The sequence below is a fragment of the Salvelinus fontinalis genome, chromosome 38, assembly GCF_029448725.1.
Source record: "Salvelinus fontinalis isolate EN_2023a chromosome 38, ASM2944872v1, whole genome shotgun sequence".
NCBI classification, from domain to species: Eukaryota; Metazoa; Chordata; class Actinopteri; order Salmoniformes; family Salmonidae; genus Salvelinus; species Salvelinus fontinalis.
The window spans coordinates 7,606,958-7,632,163 of NC_074702.1; the positions used below are offsets into that span (position 1 = coordinate 7,606,958).

General features: G+C 43.0%; 1 protein-coding gene and 1 long non-coding RNA gene across 3 annotated transcripts; both read right to left on the reverse strand.

The window, feature by feature from the left end:
* Nucleotides 1–2,413: 2,413 nt before the first annotated feature.
* LOC129837446 (zinc finger and SCAN domain-containing protein 2-like) lies at nt 2,414–13,184 on the reverse strand. 2 transcript variants are annotated; one of them, XM_055903607.1, is made up of 4 exons: nt 12,866–13,184; nt 5,556–5,817; nt 4,056–5,411; nt 2,414–3,913 (listed from the first exon to the last, which is right to left on the reverse strand). In XM_055903607.1, the coding sequence occupies exons 1-4, from the start codon at nt 13,060–13,062 to the stop codon at nt 3,404–3,406; spliced, it is 2,325 nt and encodes a 774-aa protein (XP_055759582.1). In that variant the 5' UTR covers nt 13,063–13,184; the 3' UTR covers nt 2,414–3,403. The 2 variants fall into 2 exon arrangements, with proteins under 2 accessions (XP_055759582.1, XP_055759584.1); XM_055903609.1 differs by lacking the exon at nt 12,866–13,184 and having other exon boundaries at nt 4,056–5,414; nt 5,556–5,645.
* Nucleotides 13,185–16,657: 3,473 nt separating this feature from the next.
* Nucleotides 16,658–24,441, reverse strand: LOC129837790 (uncharacterized). Its single transcript, XR_008756756.1, has 3 exons — nt 24,270–24,441; nt 23,223–23,273; nt 16,658–23,004 (listed from the first exon to the last, which is right to left on the reverse strand). It is a non-coding gene; the product is annotated as an uncharacterized LOC129837790 (long non-coding RNA).
* Between the last annotated feature and the right edge of the window lie 765 nt (nt 24,442–25,206).

The following is a 25,206-nucleotide window of genomic DNA, read 5'->3' on the forward strand; positions in this document are numbered from 1 at the left end:
TTGATTTGGACTTTTCGCACCAAAGTACATTCATCTCTAGGAGACAGGACGCGTCTCCTTCCTGAGCGGTATGACGGCTGCGTGGTCCTATGGTGTTTATACATGCGTACTATTGTTTGTACAGATGAACGTGGTACCTTCAGGTGTTTGGAAATTGCTCCCAGGGGCCTCCCACAATTTCTAGTGTTGAAAGATTCCAAGAGCATAGTGGTCTCCATCATTGGGAAATAGAAAACATTTAGAACTTCCCAGACTGCCTAGAGCTGGCCGTCCGACCAAACTAAGCAACTGGGAAAGAATGACAGGGAGGTGACCAAAAACCCAATGACAGCACTGCATAATGACCACTGACAGAACTACAGAGTTCATTGGTTGAGATGGAAGAGCCTGCCAGAAGGACAAGAGTCTCTACAGCACTTCACTAATCTGGGTTTTATGGGAGTGGCCAGATGGAAGCCACTCCTGATTAAAAAAAGGCACATGACACCAGGCCTGGAGTTTGCAAAAATGCAAGTGAAATACAGAGCATAAATCACACGGCAAAGGCAAAAATTGAACTTTACTCTTTGACCTGAATGCAAAGCGCTGTCTGGAGAACCAGGCACAGCTAGTTCATCACCAGTCTAACACCATCCCTACCGTGAAGCATTGTGGTGGCAGCATCATGCTATGGGGATGTTTTTCAGCCGCAGGGACAGAGGGACTGGTAAAGACAGACTGAACAATGAATGGAGCCAAATCCTTGATGAGAACCTACTTCAGAGTGCAAACGACCTTGGAATGTACATCTTCGCCCGAATCCAACAGGACAATGACCAAGTTTACAGCCAAAGCAAAGCTGGAAAGGCTTCAGAACAATAATGTGAAATTCCTTGAGTGGCCCAGCCAAATCCCAGACTTTAATCCCATTGAAAATCTGTAGAAAAGACTACAATTGCTGTTCACAGCCTCTCCCCATCTAATTAAACAAACAGTTTGAGAAAATCCCCAAATCCAGATGTGCAAAACTGATACCTCATATCCAAGACGAAAAAACTGTAATTGCCTCCAAAGTTGCTTCTACAAAGTATTGACTCGGGGGTGTGAATACTTATGTAAATGGATTATTACACATTTTCACTTTGTCATTATGGGGCAGTGTGTAGATGGGTGAATTCAGTCTGCAACAACAAAATGTGGAATAAATCAAGGGGTAGAAATACTTTCTGAAGGCACTATAAATAAGATTCAGTTTGCAGCCCAATCGAAGTGCGGCTTAATCCCACAAACTCACCTTATTATTTTGTGAATTCCGATATGTGAAAAATTGTCTTCAGTCGTCCATGCAAAATAAAACATGTTGCGGATATTATCTAGACTACGGAGGAAGGCAACAGTAATTTTATGTTGTCCCACTCACACGGAACCCAAACCGGCTTCGCGCGTGCGCCATCGGACGTACATTTACTTTGTCCCCCCACACCAAACGCGATCACGACACACAGGTTAAAATATCAAAACAAACTCTGAACCAATGACATTAATTTGGGGACAGGTCGAAAAGCATTAAACATTTATGGCAATTTAGCTTGCACTTATTAGCTAATTTGTCCTATTTAGCTATCTTGCTGTTGCTAGCTAATTTGTCCTGGGATATAATCATTAGGTTGTTATTTTACCTGAAATGCACAAGGTCCTCTACTCCGACAATTAATCCATACATAAAAACGGTCAACCGAATCGTTTCGAGTCATCTATCCTCCTTCCAGGCTTTTTAATCGTTTAACTTATATGGTGGTTGGCATCTAAACTTTCATAGTATTACCACAACCGGCAACAGTTCGTCTTTCAATCACCCACATGGGTATAACCAATCAGGAGATGGCACATGGGTACCTGCTTCTATAAACCACTGAGGAGATGGGAGAGGCAGGACTTGCAGCACGATCTGCGTCAGAAATAGGAATGACTTCTATTTTAGCCCTTGGCAATGCAGACGCTCATTGACATGCGCGAGCAGTGTGGGTGCAATAATTGCATAACATAGATTTCAAAATGTATTTGGTCAGCCTATCATGGTGTATGTGGCACTGCTCGTCACATTTCCCCAGTAAACTGACTGACAACGCCCGGAAAAGACACAGCCGACTTTGCTTATTCATTCTTCCATGGATATCTAACTCCGACTGAGACTTCTTATATATTTTTATCTTTACATTAATGGAATATGATATTTAATAATGATTAAAGTGTTAAGCCGGGGTGCAGTGCTTTCGAGGCCCATATGTTGCTAGTACCTGGGTTGAAAAATCTGATACTGGTGCATTCAATACTAGATCCTGGTGCATTACCTGCCATTAGCTTATATGAAACATCACACGAACTAGGTGTGATCAGTGATGATCATGACACCATATAGAGTACAGAAACAGCATTTTAGGGCAACGTTACACATTTAATGTGCAATGTGTTGAACCATAACTGTGTAGGTGTGTCCAAACTTTTGACTGATACTGTACAGTACCATTGAAAAGTTGGGACAACTTCTAATTCAAGGGTTTTTCTTTATTTGCACTATTTTCTACATTGTAGAATAATAGTGAAGACATCAAAACTATGAAATAACACATATGGAATCATGTAGTAACCAAAAAAAGAGTAATAAATCTAAATATATTTTAGATTCTTCAAAGTAGCCACTATTTGCCTTGATGACAGCTTTGCACTCTTAGCATTCTCTCAACCAGCTTCATTTTAAGGTAACCCAATGCATTTAATGAACATTGTTTTTACCAGAACTGTGCTATATTATATTAATATATATATATATATATATATATATATATATATATATATATATATATATATATATATATATATATATATACCCAGATACAGATGATGCAATTGTCAATCAGGTTCTGGGAATCCGGAAAAGTTCTAAGTTTAAAGACAGAACACGAGGATAACAAATTCTAGTGCCAGGAGATGTTTCCTGCTCTTAGTCTTGGGGCTCCCGAGTGAAGCAGCGGTCTAAGGCACTGCATCTCAGTGCTAGAGGTGTCACTATAGACCCTGGTTCGATTCCAGGCTGTATCACAACCGGCTATGATTGGGAGTCCCACAGTGTTGTTAGGGTTTGGCTGGGGTAGGCCGTCATTGTAAATAAGAATTTGTTCTTAACTGACTTGCCTAGTTAAATAAATGTTTCTTTTTTAAAGTCATATTCACTAAGAACAAATCAAAAGCAAACGGGCCAAAACGGCGAGGCAGTGCCTGAACTTGTCCAATAACAAACGCTTGTTTTCATTTTCAGTTACAAAATGTTTTGCTACAGTGTGCACTAATGAATACAGCCTTTGTCTCTCTGTCCCCCCATCTCTCCAACATCAGTGCCTGCAGAAGTCTCTCCTGTAGGCCTCTGCTAGTGACTCCCTCCACTTCCTCTCCCACCTCCTCTCCCTGGCCCCCTCCCTTTACTACTCCCCCCCATCTTCTTCTCTTCCTCTGGGTCAAAGTCAGAGTCACTCTCTCGCTGTCTCTCCTCCTCCTCTTCAGGATCATCATTGCACTGGCGTTTCGTCTTCCTCTGTTTCTCCTCCACTCTCTTTGCTCCCTCTCCTCCTGCCCACATCTCCCACTCAGTCATAAAGGTAAGCTCTACCTGCTGCCGAGGCTTCCTCTGTCCAACCTCCCCTCCCTCCTGCCCAGTCCTGCCATCTGTTTCCCTCCTCCCCCCCTGTCCCCCAACTTCTGTGCCTCCATCAGGGTCCAGCCCTGAGTCTGGGCTGTGGTAGCGTCTGACGTGGTTCTTGAGGCTGACGTTGTGATTGAAGCTCTTGTCGCAGCGCTGGCATTGGAAGGGCCTCTCCCCAGTGTGGACGCGCAGGTGGGACTTCAGCTGGCTGAGCTGGGCAAAGGCACGCTGGCACACCTGACACACAGGGAAGGGCAACATGGACCATGTAAATACAATACTTTTTATTTTAATTACAGTAAATAGCCCTCTTCAAAATAAGTAATTGAAACAGACACTTCAGTTGAATGTAATTGAAACCCTGCCCCTCCCTCCAGACCTGGCACTTGAAGGGCTTGTCGTCACTGTGGGACAGCGCGTGCCTCTCCAGGAGGTGACCTTTGTTGAATTCCTTGTAACATGTGTGACAGATGTGTCTCTTGGACTCGTGCTCTCTGAGATGGCGATTCCGTATGAGGATGTTGTCAAAGCTCAGTGGGCACTCTGAGCAGCTGTAGCATCTGTGACCTTTTAATCTTTTGAATCTGTGGGTCTTCTCGTGGGTCAGCTTGTCCGGCCGCGTCCTGAAGGATTGGAGGCAGAACTTACAGGGAAACTTAAGGTCCTGACGGTGAAGCCTCCGGTGCTGCTTGAGGCCCAGTTCACTCGCACAACCCTGGCCACAGTCTGGACAGCGGACCATGAACTTGTGTTCACACTTATGGTGTTTCAGCCTGGTGGTGTACAGGACGCCACATTCAGGACAGAGGACCATGTGGTGTTTTTTAGAGTATTTGAATTTCTGCCGGATGCTGGCACTGTCCCCGGAGCCCAGTTCTCCAGCGACACCGCTGAACGACTCCTGGTCCTGCTGGTCTCTCTGGGGTGATGATAAAGGTGATCCATCAGAGTCTTCAGCAGACTCATCCAAACCAGTTGCCCCTGTAGGCTGCTGCAATTGCCTTCCTCTGCTTCTCCCTTTCCCACTACCCCTTCCCCTACCTCTTCCCCTGCCTCTTCCCCTGCCTCTTCCCCTGCCTCTCCCTCTCCCTCTACTACTCGTTGATTTCTCCTCTTCTGGGTCAAATTCAGAGTCACTCTCTCTCAGTCCCTCTTCCTCATCTTCTGGGTCAAATTCAGAGTCACTCTCTGTCTGTCTATCTTCCTCATCTGTCTCTTCACCCTCCATCTCACACACATCACCCTCCACCTCAAACCCATCTGCAGCCACCTGCTTCTTCTCTTCTTTGTCTATCTGAGAGGTTGGGCTTTCAGAGTCCTCAAGCTCTATAGAGTATATTGTCACCTCAATAGAGGCCCGCTGCTCAGCACCATTCTCCTGTTGTTCACCACCTAGGGGCTTTCCCTTTCCCTTTCTCTCCTCTCCTTCCTCATTCTCCTGCGAGGACAGGCCATTGTCCTCCTGGCTTCGTGCACTGTCCATCTCACTGTCCAACACCACCTTAGTCACTTTCTTTCTCTGCTCTGTTCCTTTGTTCCCCTCATTTTTTCCCTTCACCAGGGACGTGCCACTTCCCCCTGGTCTTGGTGGCTGGTCTACAGTCACCTCCATCTCCAAAGAGCCAGTCAGATCCAGAGCCTCATCTCTGTTCTCCGATGGCAAGTCTCCATCTCGGTTCACAGATGGCAAGGATCCATCTGTGTCCTCAGACGGCAGGGCCACCTGCATGTCAACCTACTTAGCGAAGGAAAACACCAGTATTATTGGAGTGACAGTCCTGTATAAAAAACATACAATAACTAGAGATACCACAGAATACAAACAACTGAAGTTAGTTAGTTACCTCACAATATCAACTGTTAATCCTTAAATACCCACCTGAATATTCTGTGGCTCTTCTCCATTTCCTTTGTGCATTGTCTGGACAGTAGATGCGTTGCTTGCCCATGTCCTGCGGTGGTTGCAGCTCTGGCAGTGTTGGGTCACAGAGAGGCACATCCTGTCTCCCTGCGTCTGGATCACACTCTCACGCCTGCACTGCTCACACCGCTGAAACAGCTGCAGCAGGCATTCAATGTTCACAATGATATCGTCGGGGGAGAGAGGGAGGGCAGCAGGTTGTGGAGGGGGGGCAGCTAACCTGGGTCAAAAAAATAAATAAAAGAGCGGGTGATTTCCTGCCACTATCGGCTCTTGCCAATTCATAATCATTAGCAACTTTATCTTCTAGGAACATGCGTTGATGAAACATTTCAATAAGAGTCCCCTTATTGGTCGGTATGTACAGTACTAAAAAAAATGCCTATTTGGCACCTCCAATGTATTAAAGAGCACTGAACACTGATTGGTTATTTTTCTGCTGCTTATTAGAAAAACAAGATTTCAGTCTTGGAGGTGTGTTTCCTGACCGATTCTACGTTTGGTTAATGATGTTTGTCCCCCATGAGACACTATAGACACAGAAGCCTATTTCACTTCCTCAAAATTCCCAGAATTGAATCTTAGTTAACTCAATAGATGTTTTTTCTGAGAATGTTAAAGTTGCGCAATTTTACATCTAACCAAAAAAGGTGTTTGGTGCAGTATTTCTCAAGTAAAAAAATGGGAAACTCTGTCAGAGCTGCTGGACAGGTCTGAGTGAGTCAGTGAGGACCAGAGAGGTGTGTGTGTGTTGAGCACAGTCTCAATGTCAACATTGAAGAGGCGACTCCGGGATGTTGGCCTTCTAGGCAGAGTTCCTTTGTCCAGTGTCTGTGTTCTTTAGCCCATCTTAATCTTTTCTTTTTATTGGCCAGTCTGAGGCTTTTTCTTTGCAACTGCCTAGAAGGCCAGCATCCCGGAGTCGCCTCTTCGATGCTGGCGTTGAGACTGGTGCTTTGTGGGTACTATTTAATGAAGCTGCCAGTTGAGGACTTGTGAGGCGTCTGTTTCTCAAACTAGACACTCTAATGTACTTGTCCTCTTGCTCAGTTGTGCACCGGGGCCTCCCACTCTTTCTATTCTGGTTAGGGCCAGTTTGCGCTGTTCTGTGAAGGGTGTAGTAAGGGTGCAGAGCCCATACTTGAACCCGATTGAACATCTCTGGAGAGAACTGAAAATAACTGTGCAGCGACGCTCCCCATCCAACCTGACAGAGCTTGAGAGGATCTGCAAAGAAGAATGGGAGAAACTCCCTAAATACAGGTGTGCCAAGCTTGTAGCGTCATACCCAAGAAGACTTGAGGCTGTAATTGCTGCCAAAGGTGCTTCAACAAAGTACTGAGTAAAGGGTCTGAATACTTATGCAAATGTGATGTTTCAGTTTTTTTATTTCTAATACATTTTCAAAAATGTCTAAAAAACAGTTTTTGCTTTGTGGGGGTAGTGTGTAGATTGAGGGTAAAAACAAATGTAATCCATTTCAGAATAAGTCTGTAAGGTAACAAAATGTGGAAAAGGTAAAGGGGTCTGAATACTTTCCGAATGCAACGTATAATATGATAGATTACATGATTTCATTAAATCCTGGAATTGGTCTGAGCTGGTGTTGCTTGTTTTATAAAGCAATCTACAGCCGTGTCTGTTGCTCTACCCCCTTGAGGGGCCGCCTGGCCTGGGACTTGCAGCGGCCTTTCCTTTTTGATTGACGTGTAGCCTAGCATGTTTGTTGTACAAGCTCAACATCGCCAGGTCATGTCTAGCTAGCTAAGTTACAGTACAGTCAGGTTAAACATTTATAGAAAGTACAAGTCAGATGCGCTAAAACGCAAGGAGCGACAGAATAAGAAAAGTTTAATTTCATCCTGTGATCCACTGACTTTTCGTCATTGTCCAATCCAACCACTGCTAGCTCTAGCCTGACATTGGCTAATGAGGCGGGTGTTGATAGAAGCATGGCCTCGCGCCCGTGGCAATGAAAAAAATAAATAATAAACTGTTCGAACAAGGACGTGTATGTGCACTACTTCGCACACACCATACATTTATTTCTAATGGATGCTGCATGTTCCTTGTGTAGAACTAAATTATTTTGGGGTACACTGGAGACCCTGTACTGCTTTCTGACTTCTAAATCAAATCACATTTTATTTGTCACATACACATGGTTAGCAGATGTTAATGCGAGTGTAGCGAAATGCTTGTACTTCTAGTTCCGACAATGCAGTAATAACCAACGAGTAATCTAACCTAACAATTCCACAACTACTACCTTATACACACAAGTGTAAAGGGATAAAGAATATGTACATAAAGATATATGAATGAGTGATGGTACAGTATATACATATGAGATGACTAATGTAGGGTATGTAAACATAAAAGTGCATAGTTTAAAGTGGCTAGTGATACATGTATTACATAAAGATGGAAAGATGCAGTAGATGATAATATAATGTATATGTATATACTGTACTCTAAGTGGCTAGTGATACATTTTTTATCAATTTCCATTATTTAAGTGAGCTGGAGTTGAGTCAGTATGTTGGCAGCAGCCACTCGATGTTAGTGGTGGCTGTTTACCAGTCTGATGGCCTTGAGATAGAAGCTGTTTTTCAGTCTCTCGGTCCCTGCTTTGATGCACCTGTACTGACCTCGCCTTCTGGATGATAGCGGGGTGAACAGGCAGTGGCTCGGGTGGTTGTTGTCCTTGATGATCTTTCTGGCCTTCCTGTGACATCGGGTGGTGTAGGTGTCCTGGAGGGCAGGTAGTTTGCCCCGGTGATGCGTTGTGCAGACCTCACTACCCTCTGCAGAGCCTTGCGGTTGTGGGCGGAGCAGTTGCCGTACCAGGCGGTGATACAGCCCGACAGGATGCTCTTGATTGTGCATCTGTAGAAGTTTGTGAGTGTTTACGGTGACAAGCCCAATTTTTTTCAGCCTCCTGAGGTTGAAGAGGCGCTGCTGCGCCTTCTTTACAACGCTGTCTGTGTGGGTGGACCAATTCAGTTTGTCCGTGATGTGTACGCCGAGGAACTTAAAACTTATTACCCTCTCCACTACTGTCCCGTCGATGTGGATAGGGGGGTGCTCCCTCTGCTGTTTCCTGAAGTCCACAATCATCTCCTTTGTTTTGTTGACGTTGAGTGTGAGGTTATTTTCCTGACACCACACTCCGAGGGCCCTTCCAAGGTTTAAAATACTGGAGAAGGAACAGGAAAACATGCAGCTGGATCTCTCGCTGCTGTCAAGCTGAAGAGCCTACTGGCCACAAGGTGGGCCTCCAGGAAACAGGCCACAGAAGCGGTTATACAGAGCCTGCATGCGATCCTTGAACTCTGCTCTGAATAAATCACCATAACCATACTACACCAAATACTGCCTCTAAAGCTGATGACCTGCTCTCAAAGACCAGCACATTTGAGTTTAAATTCACGTTGGTGTTTTGGAACAGTTTACTAAAGAAGATGTACATCCTTCTCATCAGCAGTGCCATCAGCAGTGCCAGTGCCATCAGCAGTGCCAGTGCCATCAGCAGTGCCAGTGCCATCAGCAGTGCCAGTGCCATCAGCAGTGCCAGTGCCATCAGCAGTGCCAGTGCCATCAGCAGTGCCAGTGCCATCAGCAGTGCCAGTGCCATCAGCAGTGCCAGTGCCATGAGCAGTGCCATCAGCAGTGCCATGAGCAGTGCCATGAGCAGTGCCAGTGCCATCAGCAGTGCCATCAGCAGTGCCAGTGCCATCAGCAGTGCCAGTGCCATGAGCTGTGCCATCAGCAGTGCCAAGCAAAGTTTCAGCCGCCTGAAGCTCATCAAGAGATATTTGCGTGCATACATGAATAAGTCCAGACTATCCAACCTCACATTGCTTTGTAGTGAGTGGGACATAGTGACTAAGAAAGTATTCACACCCCTTGACTTTTCCCACATTTTGTTGTGTTACAGCCTGAATTTAAAATTCATTACATTTAGATGGCCTACACACAATACCCCATAATGTCAAAGTGGAGTTATGTTTTCGAAATGTTTACAAATTACAATGAATATCCCTTTGAGCATGGTAAAGTTATTAACTGAGGATGGGTCAACAACATTGTAGTTACTCCACAATACTAACCTAATTGACAGAGTGAAGGAAGGAAGCCTGTACAGAATAAAAATATTCCAAAACATGCATCCTGTTTGCAACAAGGCACTAAAGGAATACTACAACAAATGTGGCAAAGCAATTAACTTTTTGTCTTGAATACAAAGTTATATTTGGGGCCAATATAACAAACGTTCCATATTTTTAAGTATAGTGGTGGCTGCATCATGTTATGGGTATGCTTGTAATCGTTAAGGACTGGGGAGTTTTCAGGATAAAAAAGAAACGAAATAGTGTCCACAGCAAAATCCTAGAGGAAAACCTGGTTCAGTCTGCTTTCCACCAGACACTGGGAGATGAATTCACCTTTCAGCAGGACAATAACCTAAAACACAAGGCAAAATCTACACTGGAGTTGCTTACCAAGACGACAGTGAATGTTCCTGAGTGACCGAAGTACAGTTGACTTAAATCTACTTGAACATCTATGGCAAGACCTGAAAATGGCTGTCTAAGCAATGTTTAGCAATCAATTTGACAAAGCTTGAAGAATTTTTAAAAGAATAGTGAGCAAATGTTGCACAATAAAAGGTGTGGAAAGCTCTTAGACTTACCCAGAAAGACTCACAGCTGTAAATCGCTGCCAACGGTGCTTCTACAAAGTATTGTCTCAGGGGTGTGAATACTTATGCAAATTATATATTTCTGTAATTCATTTTTCAATAAATTTGAAAAAATAAATAAAACATCTTTTCACTTTGATTGTGGGGTATTGTGTGTAGATGGGTGAAGGAAAAGATCTATTTAATCCATTTTGAATTCAGGGTTATTATTATTATATATTTAATTCAGGCAAAATGTGGAATAACTCAAGGCACTGTAGAAGTGGTTGGCAAGTTTGCCAACATGAAGGAGAGGAGGTTGACGTTTTTAAAACGGGACACTGATTTGTAAATAGTTTGTTCAAGTGTTGGGATAAGTTTTTAGTTCTATTGAACGCATGATAATGGAATTTAAAAAATGGACTAGATTACATCAGACTACAGCATAGATATTTTGGCTGAGCAGTGACAACCTAGTGAGTGAAACATCCTTTTTTATTAGTCTTTGGTTAAGATGAAACATGATATTACAGGCCCTCTTCTTGCTCATCAACTCTTGACACCTATATGCAGGCTGTGTGCGTGTGTGACACTGCCTGCCTCGTGTTGCTTACGATGGGCCTGTTTTGTAGTTGTGACCTCCGTGTCTACTTTATCTTTGAATGTAGGCCTATGTCTGCTAAACGAGAGCTTCATGCGTTGCGATGAATGGTTTTGATGATTCGCCGCTTTGGTGCTGCTGTCCATGGTGCTGATAACCTGCGGAGTTCTCCCGACCGCTGCGCTTTGTAGAGCGACGTGTGCTGAAACATTGTATTGCGATTCACGGCCGACTGACAACCTGTTTTGGGATTTTTTGTGTGTCTGGCAAAGTGATACACTATCTGTATGTTTTATTGGAAATAGGCTTGCATGGCTCTATGTGATGATGGCCAATTTGTGTTTATGATAGCTGATATGGCCTCTCTTTATTTCTATGATTTGGTTAGAAGGGCCCCATGAGAGCGCCCCGCCCCCTCTGTGCTGAGACTAGCTCCACGCCTGGTTCCGGGACAATAGATCCAAAATTCATACAACTACTGTACATAATATATATATATTAATTCATACAACTACTGTACATAAAATATATATATTAATTCATACAACTACTGTACATAAAATATATATATTAAGCAAGGAGGCTAAAGCAACAGATCAGAACATTTATCTGAAAATGTTCCTAAACATATTTCTTCACATTTTAAGCGCAGCAATGTACCCACAGCAGTAGGCTATGCGCAAATGTGCACAACATGTACTGGCCTTTCTCTCAGCTTGTGTCCATTTGATCTGAACAGACCGTGCCTCGAGTATGTCAACAGAATCAAGCCTTTAGACGTTAATGTTAACTATCCTACATTATACTTGTCAAACATGACTGGTGTTTAGCCTAAAGGGTGAATTCGGAAAGAGTGGATCATCATATAAACTGTCACAGTCTAATCCTTACGTATTTATTTCTTGGTCTGCATTTATTTCTTGGTCTGACATGAGAAAATCTTAACTATTGTTATGCCCTTGCAGAGAAAGTACACGATCAAAATCACATGACTTCATTGTTGTGACATCAGAGGGGGGCAGAGCAAATTTCAAACAGGAAGCTCACCCTGCAAAACACACAGTGACATAGCTTTCTTTCTGTTTTGATTTTGAGGTTATAAAATTGTCAAATATTGCACTGTACCAAATGTTGATTTAAATGTGCATATTATGTAGTACTGCATGAAAATACATTAAGAAGTTGCCAATATTATGTTTCAATTTAGTAATTCAGTCTTTTGTTATTGTCCCGCTTTACCAACCATAGCTAGCTAAAGTAGGACGGCATGGAGTAGCTAAAGTGGGACGGCATGGAGTAGCTAAAGTGGGACGGGATGGAGTAGCTAAAGTGGGACAGTCATAGGCTTTTCCAATGGAGGAAAGATATCAAGTTTACATTAGGGTCCCCCTGTACTGGTTAGGCAGGGCTCTGGTTATTGTAGTACTATATCCTGTTCATTTTTTTTGTAGTATTGTTAATTGAGTTTATTCATTTTGGAAACTAGGACACCATTATTATAGTCCTAATTGTACCCCAATGGGCTAATAGCCCAACACATGATGCATTTCATGAATCTACACTTGTTTCATAATCACACAAAATGTTATTGTCATTGGGGTACAATTAGGACTATAATAATGGTGTCCCAGTGTATCTAAACCGCTGTCCAGGCTATCAAATGCGAGAAAAACATTTTTATTTGACTCAGTGTAGACAAAATGGGTGTGTCATGCATCCTGTTATTATATCAACAAAGAAAATGTGTGTGTGATTTTAGAAACATCTTGAGGATTTCAGAAATGTATCATGTGTTGGGCTTATATGTTGGATAGATGTCGAAAGACGGAAAATGCAATTAGTGTCCCACTTCCTCCTCGTACATTTTTTGTCTAGTTTTCTGGCGTTGTGAGCGGGGTTTTGAGTAGTCGTTGGTTTGGACATTTTAGGTAGACCTGGCAACCCTGCTAAACTGGTAGACTGCAGAAAAAACACCAGAATTACCTGTCAAGCAAAAACAAAGCCACTTCGGCATCTGTAGGCATAGATTTCTCCTCCTTGAGGTTCCTCCATCTGGTAAAAGCTTCTCCGATATTAATCCGATTTCTGGATTTGTCCTTTAATTTTCTCCACTCAGAATCTCGATCGGGTTTCTTCTTAAGTGGTAAAAAGGGTGTAAAGATGATATTATTATTGGCCATGATTGGGCGCAATAGTGGCACTATTTAAAACTAAATCGAATGTATTAGGGACGGGTGTAATGTTGGCTTTCCTTACAAATCTCTGCGTTCCACCATTGTTTCCACCGCGGAAATGACCTAATATTTACGTCTTCCCGGGCCCGCTTTCTTCAGTAGGGTTTAAGGGCGGTTGGCATCCAAACAGCGCATTACCGCCGCCTACTGTGCTGGAGTGTGGGCCAGAGTCAGAAAGGAACTAAATCCTACCTGCCAGCCCTGTTTCTCTTGGGACACTGTCTGAATCCAAAATTCCCCCCTTCCCTCGCCCCTCCAATTGCGAGTTCACACGTGCCTTCGACATTTATATAAGTGTCCCAAAACTGAGGGATTGAAAATTATAGTTTCAAAATACTGGCAGTACTTACACCTTCCTGATGGATGCTGTATTGACCAAGCAGGCAATGGGAGACAACTGTGTAGGGTGCAAATATTAGGGGGTTTATTTTCCCAAACTTGAAATTGTTTACAAAGAGAAGACAAAAAACATAGTGCATAAAAAGTACTTAAAAGGTCTGTAAATGAATGAAAGTAAAAGTGTTCTAACAACTCAAACATAGATAAATGTATAACTGAGGTCTACACAGCAGAACCAACTTCTTCAAGGTTTATTAGCAGACTAGTTTCAATGTCACATGCACAATGAAATGTCTTTCTTGCAAGCTCTAACCCCAACAATGCAGTAGTCAATAACAAATGTGAATACCTAGGATAGGATAAAGTAATCCTTCTAACCCCCCCCCCCCCCCCCTTAAAAGATTTAGATGCACTATTGTAAAGTGGCTGTTCCACTGGATATCATAAGGTGAATGCACCAATTTGTAAGTCGCTTTGGATAAGAGCGTCTGCTAAATGACTTAAATATAAATGTAAATGTAATACTGAATATAACAAGGTAGAACAAAAACATGAGAAATAAGAACACGAAAAAGTAAGCAAGCAGTTCCAGTACCATATTTACAATGTGCAGGGTGTGTTGTTATGCGTTAATAACATTTAGACTACGTTACCCAGCAGGCTATGCTGGTGCAGGAGAGGGTTAAAGAATGCCTTGCATTGCTAAACATGGAGTTTTCTAGCTGAAGTATATGTTCCTTAAAAGTAGTTAAACCTACTCCCCGGTTTGTCATTTTATAAGGAACAAACATAACACAAGGATACAGTAGTGATAGGTAGATGTGTATAGGGTTAAGGTGACAAGGTATCAGGATATAAGAAACAGTCGCAGCAGCGCATATGATGATTGTACTGTATGTGAGCGGGTGTGCGTAGTCAGTTTAAATGTATATGCATATTATGTGTGTGTGTGTGAGTGAATGGAATGAGTGAGTGTGTAGGGCCCTCTGAGTGTGCAAAAATCAAATACAAGGGACAACTCAGTCTGTGTAGCCATTTAGTTAGCTATTTAGCAGTCTTATGGCTTGGGGATAGAAGCTATTCAGGAGCCTGTTGGTGTCAGACTTGATGCACCGGCACAGCTTGCCATGTGGAAACAGAGAGAACAGTCTATGACTTGGGTGGCTGTAGTCTAACCTATAAGGTGTATTGCCACCACCTACTGTGTGGGGTAGTAAAGTATCCCCCAAAAACGTTTTGGATTAAAATATTCATACTAACTACCAAAAACAAAATTAACACTATTTCTTCTGTTAAAATCACAGTCAAAATCTGATCCCTACACAGGCTCAGGAGCCTGGGAGGGCCGTACTTCTTCCGTCTTTCGGGCCCAGAACCTTTTCTGCCACAGCCACAATGATGTCCAATTTCCTGATTTATTTGACACTTGAAACTCCAAGAGTTAGTTGAGCACACAGAATATAAAAGCGAATGGCCAGTTCCAAATATGAGGTAGGTAGGCTACAAAGATACACATAAAAAAATCAAGGATCTATTCCCAACATTTTTTGCAGAAACATGATTTTAAGCATAAATATCATTAACGTAATTAGTTTAAATATATGCATTTTAAATAGAAAACTCTAGCATATCATGTTAAACTGGGGAAATCCAGTTAAAATGATATGCTACCGACGCCCCTCTATTTCAGGATAATCGGAAGGTCCAATTAGCAGCAGGCCCTCTAACAAGCTGGCCACAATGCTGCAGATAAGGCACCAGAAACGTGCTGCAAAATCTAAAATGGTAAAACACATCAATAATTATTAGATTAAGATGTCACAAATATAAATCTAAGGGTGTGCACTTAACTTATAATTAGTGTATGCAACAATTCAATAAAGGTGTATCTTTGATATTTAAAATGAAAACCATGTGGTCATTATTTGATTGGACACTAAATGTCTGGTGCAAATAATGTTAAAGTGCAAAGGATAGGGAGATTTAGCTATGGCTACATGTGGGCGTCACAGGCACCTTCCTAATAGTGCAAATGTTTTTTTTTAGGCTGGATCATGTTGTTTTATGTTTTAATTCTGTAATGTATAGATTGTTGCTGCCTTCTTGGTCAGGTCTCCCTTGAAAAAGAGACTCTGGGTCTCAATGGGCTTTTCCTGGTTAAATAAAGGTTAAATAAAAAAATAAAACAAGCAGCATTCGCCACTCCGTTTAGCTAACGGAATTGCTGCAGATCCGATTTTTCTGGAACCCTCTTCCCGACAGCTAAAGGTCCCGAAGCTTCTGTGCATGTGTGGGATTCTCTACTTTATGTACAGACTGTTAATGGTATGGGCAAATATGAGCTACGGACAAACGAAAACATTGCATTTTATCGATGGCAATTTGAATGCACTGATGATGAGATACTGTGATGAATGAGGCAGGTAGCCTAGTGTTTAGAGCGTTGGACTAGTAACTGAAAGGGTGCAAGATCGAATCCCTGAACTGACGAGGTAAAAATCTGTCGTTCTGCCCCTGAACAAGGCAGTTAACCCACTGTTCCTAAGCTGTCATTGAAAATAAGAATTTGTTCTTACCTGACTTGCTTGGTTAAATAAAGGTTTTTAAAAAAGCCCCATCCTAAGCCCCATTGTTGTGCCATTCATCCGCCACCATCACATCATGTTTCAGCATGATAATGCACAGCCCAATGTTGCAAGGATCTGTACACAATTCCTGGAAGCTGAAAATGTCCCTGTTTTTCCATGGCCTGCATACTCACCAGACATGTCACCAGTTTGATTATGTTTGGGATGCTCTGGATCGATATGTATGACAGCGCGTTCCAGTTACCGCCAATATCCAGCAACTTCGCACAGCCATTCAAGAGGAGTGGAACAGGCCACAATCAACAGCCTGATCAACTCTATGCGAAGGAGATGTGTCGCGCTGCATGAGGAAAATGGTGGTCACACCAGATACTCACTGTTTTTCTGATCCACACCCCTACCTTTTAAAGGTATGTGACCATCAGATGCAAGTCTGTATTTTCAGTCATGTGAAATCCATATATTAGGGCCTAATTCATTTCAATTTGCTGATTTCCTTATGAAATCATATTTTTGCCAATGCAAGTCAGTTAAGAACTAATTCTTATTTACAATGACGGCCTACCGGAGAACAATGCCTTGTTCAGGGGCAATACTCGAAACTAAAGCCTGGTTTAAACAAATGGGTGCTGTGTTTAGATGAGTTTCGCTTGGATCCCAACCCATAGGGCCCGCAAACTCAACTCTGGACCTCAATCAGGGACAGATGTAGACCTGGGAAACCAGGTGGGTGCAATTCATTATCAGGTAGAACAGAACTAGCAGGTTCCAGACCTTGTAGAGTGAGAGTTGAATACCCCTGCCATTGGAGGTGGAAGGGAATAATTAGGTATATGTGCTAGCTAAACAGGCCCTTAGAGAGGTAGTGGATGTGGCGGTGCCAATGGGCGAGGCTAAGGGAATGATTTGGAGTAGTGGAACAGAGACGCTAAAGGCAGGCATCTATTCTAAGTAAAGAGGAAAGTCGTGGAGGGGAGGAAGAGACAGATGAGGCCATTTTTACAAGGCTAGGACACAGACGGCTGAATACGTCATGACTATTTTATAGCCTTTATTTAACCAGGTAGGCAAGTTGAGAACAAGTTCTCATTTACAATTGCGACCTGGCCAAGATAAAACAAAGCAGTTCGACACATACAACAACACAGAGTTACACATGGAGTAAAACAAACATACAGTCAATAATACAGTAGAAAAATAAGTCTATATACAATGTGAGCAAATGAGGTGAGATAAGGGAGGTAAAGGCAAAAAAAGGCCATGGTGGTGAAGTAAATACAATATAGCAAGTAAAACACTGGAATGGTAGATTTGCAGTGGAAGAATGTGCCAAGTAGAAATAGAAATAATCGGATGCAAAGGAGCAAAATAAATAAATACAGTAGGGGAAGAGGTAGTTGTTTGGGCTAAATTATAGATGGGCTATGTACAGGTGCAGTAATCTGTGAGCTGCTCTGACAGCTGGTGCTTAACTTATTTTGGGTAGGGGGCAGTATTTTCACGTCCGGATGAAAAGCGTGCCCAGAGTAAACGGCCTGCTACTCAGCCATAAAAGCTAGAATATGCATATTATTAGTAGAGTTGGATAGAAAACACTCTGAAGTTTCTAAAACTGTTTGAATGATGTCTGTGAGTATAACAGAACTCATATGGCAGGCAACAACCTGAGAAAAAATCCAACCAGGAGGTGGGAAATCTGAGGTTGGTCGATTTTCAACTCAGCCCCTATTGAAGATACAGTGGGATATTGGTCATGTTGAACTTCCTAAGGCTTCCACTAGATGTCGACAGTCTTTAGAGCCTTGTCTGATGCTTCTACTGTGAAGTGGGGCCGAATGAGAGGGGATTGAGTAAGGTCTACCATGACCTGAACATGCGCTGACCATGCGCGTTCATGTGAGAGCGAGCTCTGTTCCATCGCACTTCTGAAGACAAAGGAATTCTCCGGTTGGAACATTATTGAAGAATTATGTTAAAAACATCCTAAAGATTGATTCAATACTTCGTTTGTCATGTTTCTACGGACTGTAATATAACTTTTTAAACTTTTCGTACGTACTTTCCGCTGGACTTGCACGCGCGTCGTGAGTTTGGAAAGTGTACTGAACGCTAGAACAACAAGGATGAATTTGGACATAAATTATGGACATTATCGAACAAAACAAACATTTATTGTCGAACTGGGATTCCTGGGAGTGCATTCTGAGGAAGATCATCAAAGGTAAGTGAATGTTTCTAATGTTATCTCTGACTTCTGTTGACTGCACAATATGGCGGATATCTTTTTGTCTTGATTGGGCTCTGAGCACCGACCTCAGGTTATTGCATGGTTTGCTATTTCCGTAAAGCTTTTTTGAAATCTGACACAGCGGTTGCATTAAGGAGAAGTGCATCTAAAGTTCCATGCATAACACTTGTATTATCATCAACATTTATAATGAGTATTTCTGTAAATTGATGTGGCTCTGCAAAATCACTGGATGTTTTGGAACTACTGAACGTAACGCGTCAATGTAAACTCAGATTTTGGATATAAATATGAACTTCACCGAACAAAACATGCATGTATTGTGTAACATATAGTCCTATGAGTGTCATCTGATGAAGATCATCAAAGGTTAGTGATTAATTTTATCTATATTTCTGCTTTTTGTGAATCCTCTCTTTGGCTGGAAAAATGGCTGTTATTCTGTGAATAGGCACTCACCAAACATAATCGTTTGGTTTGCTTTCGTCGTAAAGCCTTTTTGAAATCGTACACTGTGGCTGGATTTACAACAAGTGTATCTTTAAAATGGTTTAAAATACATGTATGTTTGAGGAATTTTAATTATGGGATTTCTGTTGTTTTGAATTTGTCGACCTGCAGTTTCACTGGCTGTTGACGAGGTGGGATGCTACCGTCCCACGTACCCTAGAGAGGTTAAAGCTAGTGAGGGAGATAAGTGTTTCCAGTTTCAGAGATGTTTGTAGTTCGTTCCAGTCATTGGCAGCAGAGAACTGGAAGGAGGAGGAAATTGGCTTTGGGGGTGACCAGAGAGCTGGAGCGCGTGCTACAGATGGGTGCTGCTATGGTGACCAGCGAGCTGAGATAAGGGGGGACTTTACCTAGCAGGGTCTTGTAGATGACCTGGAGCCAGTGGGTTTGGCGACGAGTATGAAGCGAGGGCCAGCCAACGAGAGCGTACAGGTCGCAGTGGTGTGTAGTATATGGGGCTTTGGTGACAAAACAGATGGCGATGTGATAGACTGCATCCAATTTATTGAGTAGGGTGTTGGAGGCTATTTTGTAAATGACATTGCCGAAGTCGAGGATCGGTAGGATGGTCAGTTTTACAAGGGTATGTTTGGCAGCATGAGTGAAGGATGCTTTGTTGCAAAATAGGAAGCCAATTCTAGATTTAACTTTGGATTGGAGATGTTTGATGTGAGTCTGGAAGGAGAGTTTACAGTCTAACCAGACACCTAGGTATTTGTAGTTGTCCACATATTCTAAGTCAGAACCGTCCAGAGTAGTGATGCTGGACGGGCGGGCAGGTGCAGGCAGCGATCGGTTGAAGAGCATGCATTTAGTTTTACTTGTATTTAAGAGCAGTTGGAGGCCACGGAAGGAGAGTTGTATGGCATTGAAGCTCGTCTGGAGGGTTGTTAACACAGTGTCCAAAAGAAGGGCCAGAAGTATACAGAATGGTGTCGTCTGCGTAGAGGTGGATCAGAGACTCACCAGCAGCAAGAGTGACATCATTGATGTATACAGAGAAGAGAGTCGGCCCAAGAATTGAACCCTGTGGCACCCCCATAGAGACTGCCAGAGGCCCGGACAACAGGCCCTCCGATTTGACACACTGAACTCTATCAGAGAAGTAGTTGGTGAACCAGGCGAGGCAATCATTTGAGAAACCAAGGCTATTGAGTCTGCCGATGAGGATGTGGTGATTGACAGAGTCGAAAGCCTTGGCCAGGTCAATGAATACGGCTGCACAGTATTGTTTCTTATCGATGGCAGTTAAGATATAGTTTAGGACCTTGAGCGTGGCTGAGGTGCACCCATGACCAGCTCTGAAACCAGATTGCATAGCGGAGAAGGTGCGGTGGGATTCAAAATGGTCGGTAATCTGTTTGTTGACTTGGCGTTCGAAGACCTTAGAAAGGCAGGGTAGGATAGATATGTCTGTAGCAGTTTGGGTCAAGAATGTCCCCCCCTTTGAAGAGGTGGATGACCGCAGCTGCTTTCCAATCTTTGGGAATCACAGACGACACGAAAGAGAGGTTGAACAGGCTAGAAATAGGGGTTGCAACAATTTTGACAGATCATTTTCGAAAGAAAGGGTCCAGATTGTCTAGCCCGGCTGATTTGTAGGGGTCCAGATTTTGCAGCTCTTTCAGAACATCAGCTGACTGGATTTGGGAAAAGGAGAAATGGGGAAGGCTTGGGCGAGTTGCTGTGGGATTGCAGGGCTGTTGACCGGGGTAGGTGTAGCCAGGTAGAAAGCATGGCCAGCCATAGAAAAATGCTTATTGAAATTCTCAATTATAGTGGATTTATCGGTGGTGACAGAGTTTCCTATCCTCAGTGAAGTGGGCAGCTGGGAGGAGGTGTTCTTATTCTCCATGGACTTTAGTGTCCCAGAACCTTTTTGAGTTTGTGTTGCAGGAAGCAAATTTCTGCTTGAAAAAGCTAGCCTTAGCTTTTCTAACTGCCTGTGTATATTGGTTTCTAACTTCCCTGAAAAGTTGCATATCACGTGGGCTGTTCGATGCTAATGCAGAACGCCACAGGATGTTTTTGTGTTGGTTAAGGGCAGTCAGGTCTGGAGAGAACCAAGGGCTATATCTGTTCCTGGTTCTAAATTTCTTGAATGGGGCATGCTTATTTAAGATGGTGAGGAAGGTATTTAAAAAAAATAACCAGGCATCCTCTACTGATGGGATGAGGTCAATATCCTTCCAGGATACCCGGGCCAGGTCGATTAGAAAGGCCTGCTCGCTGAAGTGTTTCAGGGAGCGTTTGACAGTGATGAGTGGAAGTCGTTTGACCGCTGACCCATTACGGATGCAGGCAATGAGGCAGTGATCGCTGAGATTTTGGTTGAAAACAGAAGAGGTGTATTTAGAGGGCAAGTTGGTTAGGATGATATCTATGAGGGTGCCCGTGTTTATGGCTTTGGGGTGGTACCTAGTAGGTTCATTGATCATTTGTGTGAGATTGAGGGCATCAAGCTTAGATTGTAGGATGGCTGGGGTGTTAAGCATGTCCCAGTTTAGGTCACCTAACAGCACGAGCTCTGAAGATAGATGGGGGGCAATCAGTTCACATATGGTGTCCAGAGCACAGCTGGGGCAAAGGGTGGTCTATAGCAGGCGGCAACGGTGAGAGACTTGTTTTGAGAGAGGTGGATTTTTAAAAGTAGAAATTCAAATTGTTTGGGTACAGACCTGGATAGTAGAACAGAACACTGCAGACTAACTCTGCAGAAGATTGCAACACCGCCCCCTTTGGCCGTTCTATCTTGTCTGAAAATGTTGTAGTTAGGGATGGAGATTTCAGAGTTTTTGGTGGTCTTCCTAAGCCAGGATTCAGACAAGGCTAGGACATCCGGGTTGGCAGAGTGTGCTAAAGCAGTGAATAAAACAAACTTAGGGAGGAGGCTTCTAATGTTAACATGCATGAAACCAAGGCTATTACGGTTACAGAGGTCATCAAGAGAGCGCCCGGGGAATATGGGTGGAGCTAGGCACTGCATTGCCTGGATTCACCTCTACATCACCAGATGTACAGAGGAGGAGTAGGATAAGGGTACGGCTAAAAGCTATGAGAATTGGTCGTCTAGGACGTCCGGAACAGAGAGTAAAAGGAGCAGGTTTCTGGGGGCGATAAAATAGCTTCAAGGTATAATGTACAGACAAAGGTATGGTAGGATGTTAATACAGTGGAGGTAAACCTAGGCATTGAGTGATGATGAGAGAGATATTGTCTCTAGAAACATAATTGAAACCAGGTGATGTCATCGCATGTGTGGGTGGTGGAACTGAAAGGTTGGATAAGGTATAATGAACAGGGCTAGAGGCTCTACAGTGAAATAAGCCAATGAACACTAACCAGAACAGCAATGGACAAGGCATATTGACATTAAGGAGAGGCATGCTTAGCCGAGTGATCATAAGGGTCCAGTGAGTAGTGAGGCTGGTTGGGGTCACGGCGATTCAGACAGCTAGCCGGGCCATGGGTAGCAAACTGGCAGAAGATGGAGGTCTGTTTTTACCCACCTTGTGCGTTTCTGTCGGTAGATTAGTGGGGTTCCATGTGGTAGAGGGGACCAATCTAACTGGCAAAATAGTTATAGTTATTGTGGCCCAAGAAAATTGTCCGATAGACCTATTCAGATAGCAGCCGATAACAGCTAACGACAGCTAACGATTAGCGGGCCGCAGATGGGCGTTCAGGTTACATCGCGAAAGAGGGGCCAGTTGGATAACTCCCTAGGGCAGATAACGTCGGTAGTCCAGTCGTGAAGGCCCGGTTAGATCAAAGTTAGATCAAAGCTTAAGCAATGTCTGCAAGATCACATAGTTATGGGATTGTACATAACCAATTATAATAGCATAACGTTACTGTAAGACAAAACACCACCTCATTTATGAGATTTTAGGATGATTGTGCGAATGGTCGCATTTCTCTCTTGCCGCCAAAACTCAACAGCGTTGTGCCAAAATGTGCTTTGAAATAAAACACAGGCAGGCCTACGCAAGTTAACACCATCTGCTCTAAAATTCACTCCCAGTACATCATTCAAAACAACACTGTACATAACTCAAAAGATCAATAAAATATAAAAAAATTAAATACACAAAGATGTGTTTAACAAACGTGCCAAACGTGATTTGGATCCTCAGCTCTGGGGAAGAGGCCAAAGGGGTGTGCCGAAACGAGGGTGGTTACCTTCGGATCCACAGCCTTTACCTATAAACAAATAACATTGTTATGAATTGATCCATTTTTGCAAATGTCTTGTCTTTTGAGTAGGCCAATTTACATTTTAATGAAGCCTGCAGAACCAACTTTACCTGTCCAAAACTAGACATGCTAAATCAACATAGATCTTCAGCTACTGAATGGTAACTTGATAGTAGAATATGGTAGTTCGCTAGAATGACTGAAAGTTGAGGCTTACACATTACCGGTCAAAGGAGAAAGCATGCCAGGCTTTTCCATGTTTGCTGTTCTCTCCACTGTGAAAAAAACACAAGACCTATGTTTACTCTGGTCTGGCGGACTGCGACGTCAGATCAAAACAAAAGTGACTTAAGTAAACAATTTGGAGTAATGAGAAGGATTATGTTTTCAAATGCAAAACACGTGACTGTTTTTGTTCAAATAAATGCTCTGCTCCCAATGAAAACTAGTTAGAACATTCTGCCATATTTTATGGAAAGGAGTTTCTGTTTCCAGTGATGGCCATGTCACCAGAGTACAGAAACAGTGTAATTTTAAAGACAACGCCACATTTAATGAACAATGGCCAGGTTGTACCATACATTTGTGTATTAGTAAAAAAAAATAAAACCTCAAGGACGGGTGTCCCAGAAACAGATTACGCTTAGTCCTGCAATTGAAAGCATGTCCATTGAACTGCATTTTAGTCCAGGACTAGGTTCAATCAGATTCTGGGAATCTGGAACAGTTCAAAGTCAGAACTCGAGGATGACAAATTCTAGTGCCGGGAGATGTTTCCTGCTCTTAGTCTTGATTCATATTCACTAGGAACGAATCAGAATAAAACAGGCCAAAACTGAGAGGCACTACCTGAACTTTTCTTTTATGGTTGCAAAACGTTTTGGTGTGTACTAATGAATATATTCTTGGCCTTTCTGTCCACCCAGCTCTCCAACAGCAATGCCTAGCCTATCCCGTAAGCCTCTGCTAGTGACTACCTCCTCTCCCTCAGTCTTTACCTCTACCCCCTTCACTACTCCCCATTTTCTCCTCCTCCTCCAGGTCATAGTCACTCTCTCGCTGCCTCTCCTCCAGGATCATCATCATCATTGCACTTTCTCCTCCACTCTCTTTGCTCCCTCTCCTCCAACCCACATCTCCCACTCAGTCCAGAAGGTAAGCTACCTGCTGCCGAGGCTTCCTCTGTCCAACCTCCCCTCCCTCCTGCTATCTGTTTCCCTCCTCTCCCCCAACTTCTGAGCCTCCATCAGGGTCCAGCCTGTCCAGCTTACCTTTTAAGTGAAACATCGGTGTCTGAGCGCAATTCCTTTACCATGGAATTGCTTGTATGCAAAAAATTTGAGGGCATCTCATATCAATTCCGGTGTTGTGCCGAGGGAGGCACTAGTAACGTCTGCAATTTTCGTTTTGGCAATTTGTTTCAAGTGTAGTGTATAAATAAATAAATTTGCCAAATACTTTCTGTGGCACACATCAGTCAAATACTTTCTATAGAACAAACTTCACGTTTGATAAGTAACCGAAATTAATAATGAATGTGTGTTATATTAAACATAGAGGAGGGAGTAAAATGTAGGCAAGCAATAAACATTTCTGAACAACTACTAGTCGAATAAGACATGGGAGATGACGAATTTTGGCAAATAGATTTCTTTACAGACTAATACACTTAAAACAAATAACCAAACCGAAAACTGCAGATATTACTAGTGCCTCCCCCGCGATCAAATCACCATTAAAAAATATATAAACGCAGCCTAACGTGAACATTGTCAGCTGCCTTCGGTCTCTGGTGGTGCAGGATTACTGAGATATAAAATTAACGGATGCTTCTGGGAGTCAGCAATGTTAACAGACGTCTAAATATAGGGATAGTTAAAGGACTCATTCAAAGATATTTATAACTAATCCCTTTCTCGCTGTCTTCTATGTCAAGGTGGTCCGCAAACAAACGTTTAAGTGCATGCCGCCACCTACTGTGCGGGAATGTAGGCACAGAGCAAGAGCTAGGTATTCTTCTTTGGGTTTTATGGCGAACTACACTCAAAAGGTGAAGTGTCGCCCTCAACTGGACTGGGGGTAAAAGAAATTACTAAATAAATACTCTGGCCCATGAGAGGGCAGATATGTGTGAGAACAACAAGCAGACTCCATTAAAAAATCGTTTTTCTCCAAGTTTCCGAAATGCCACTTATCAGTAAATTCGTA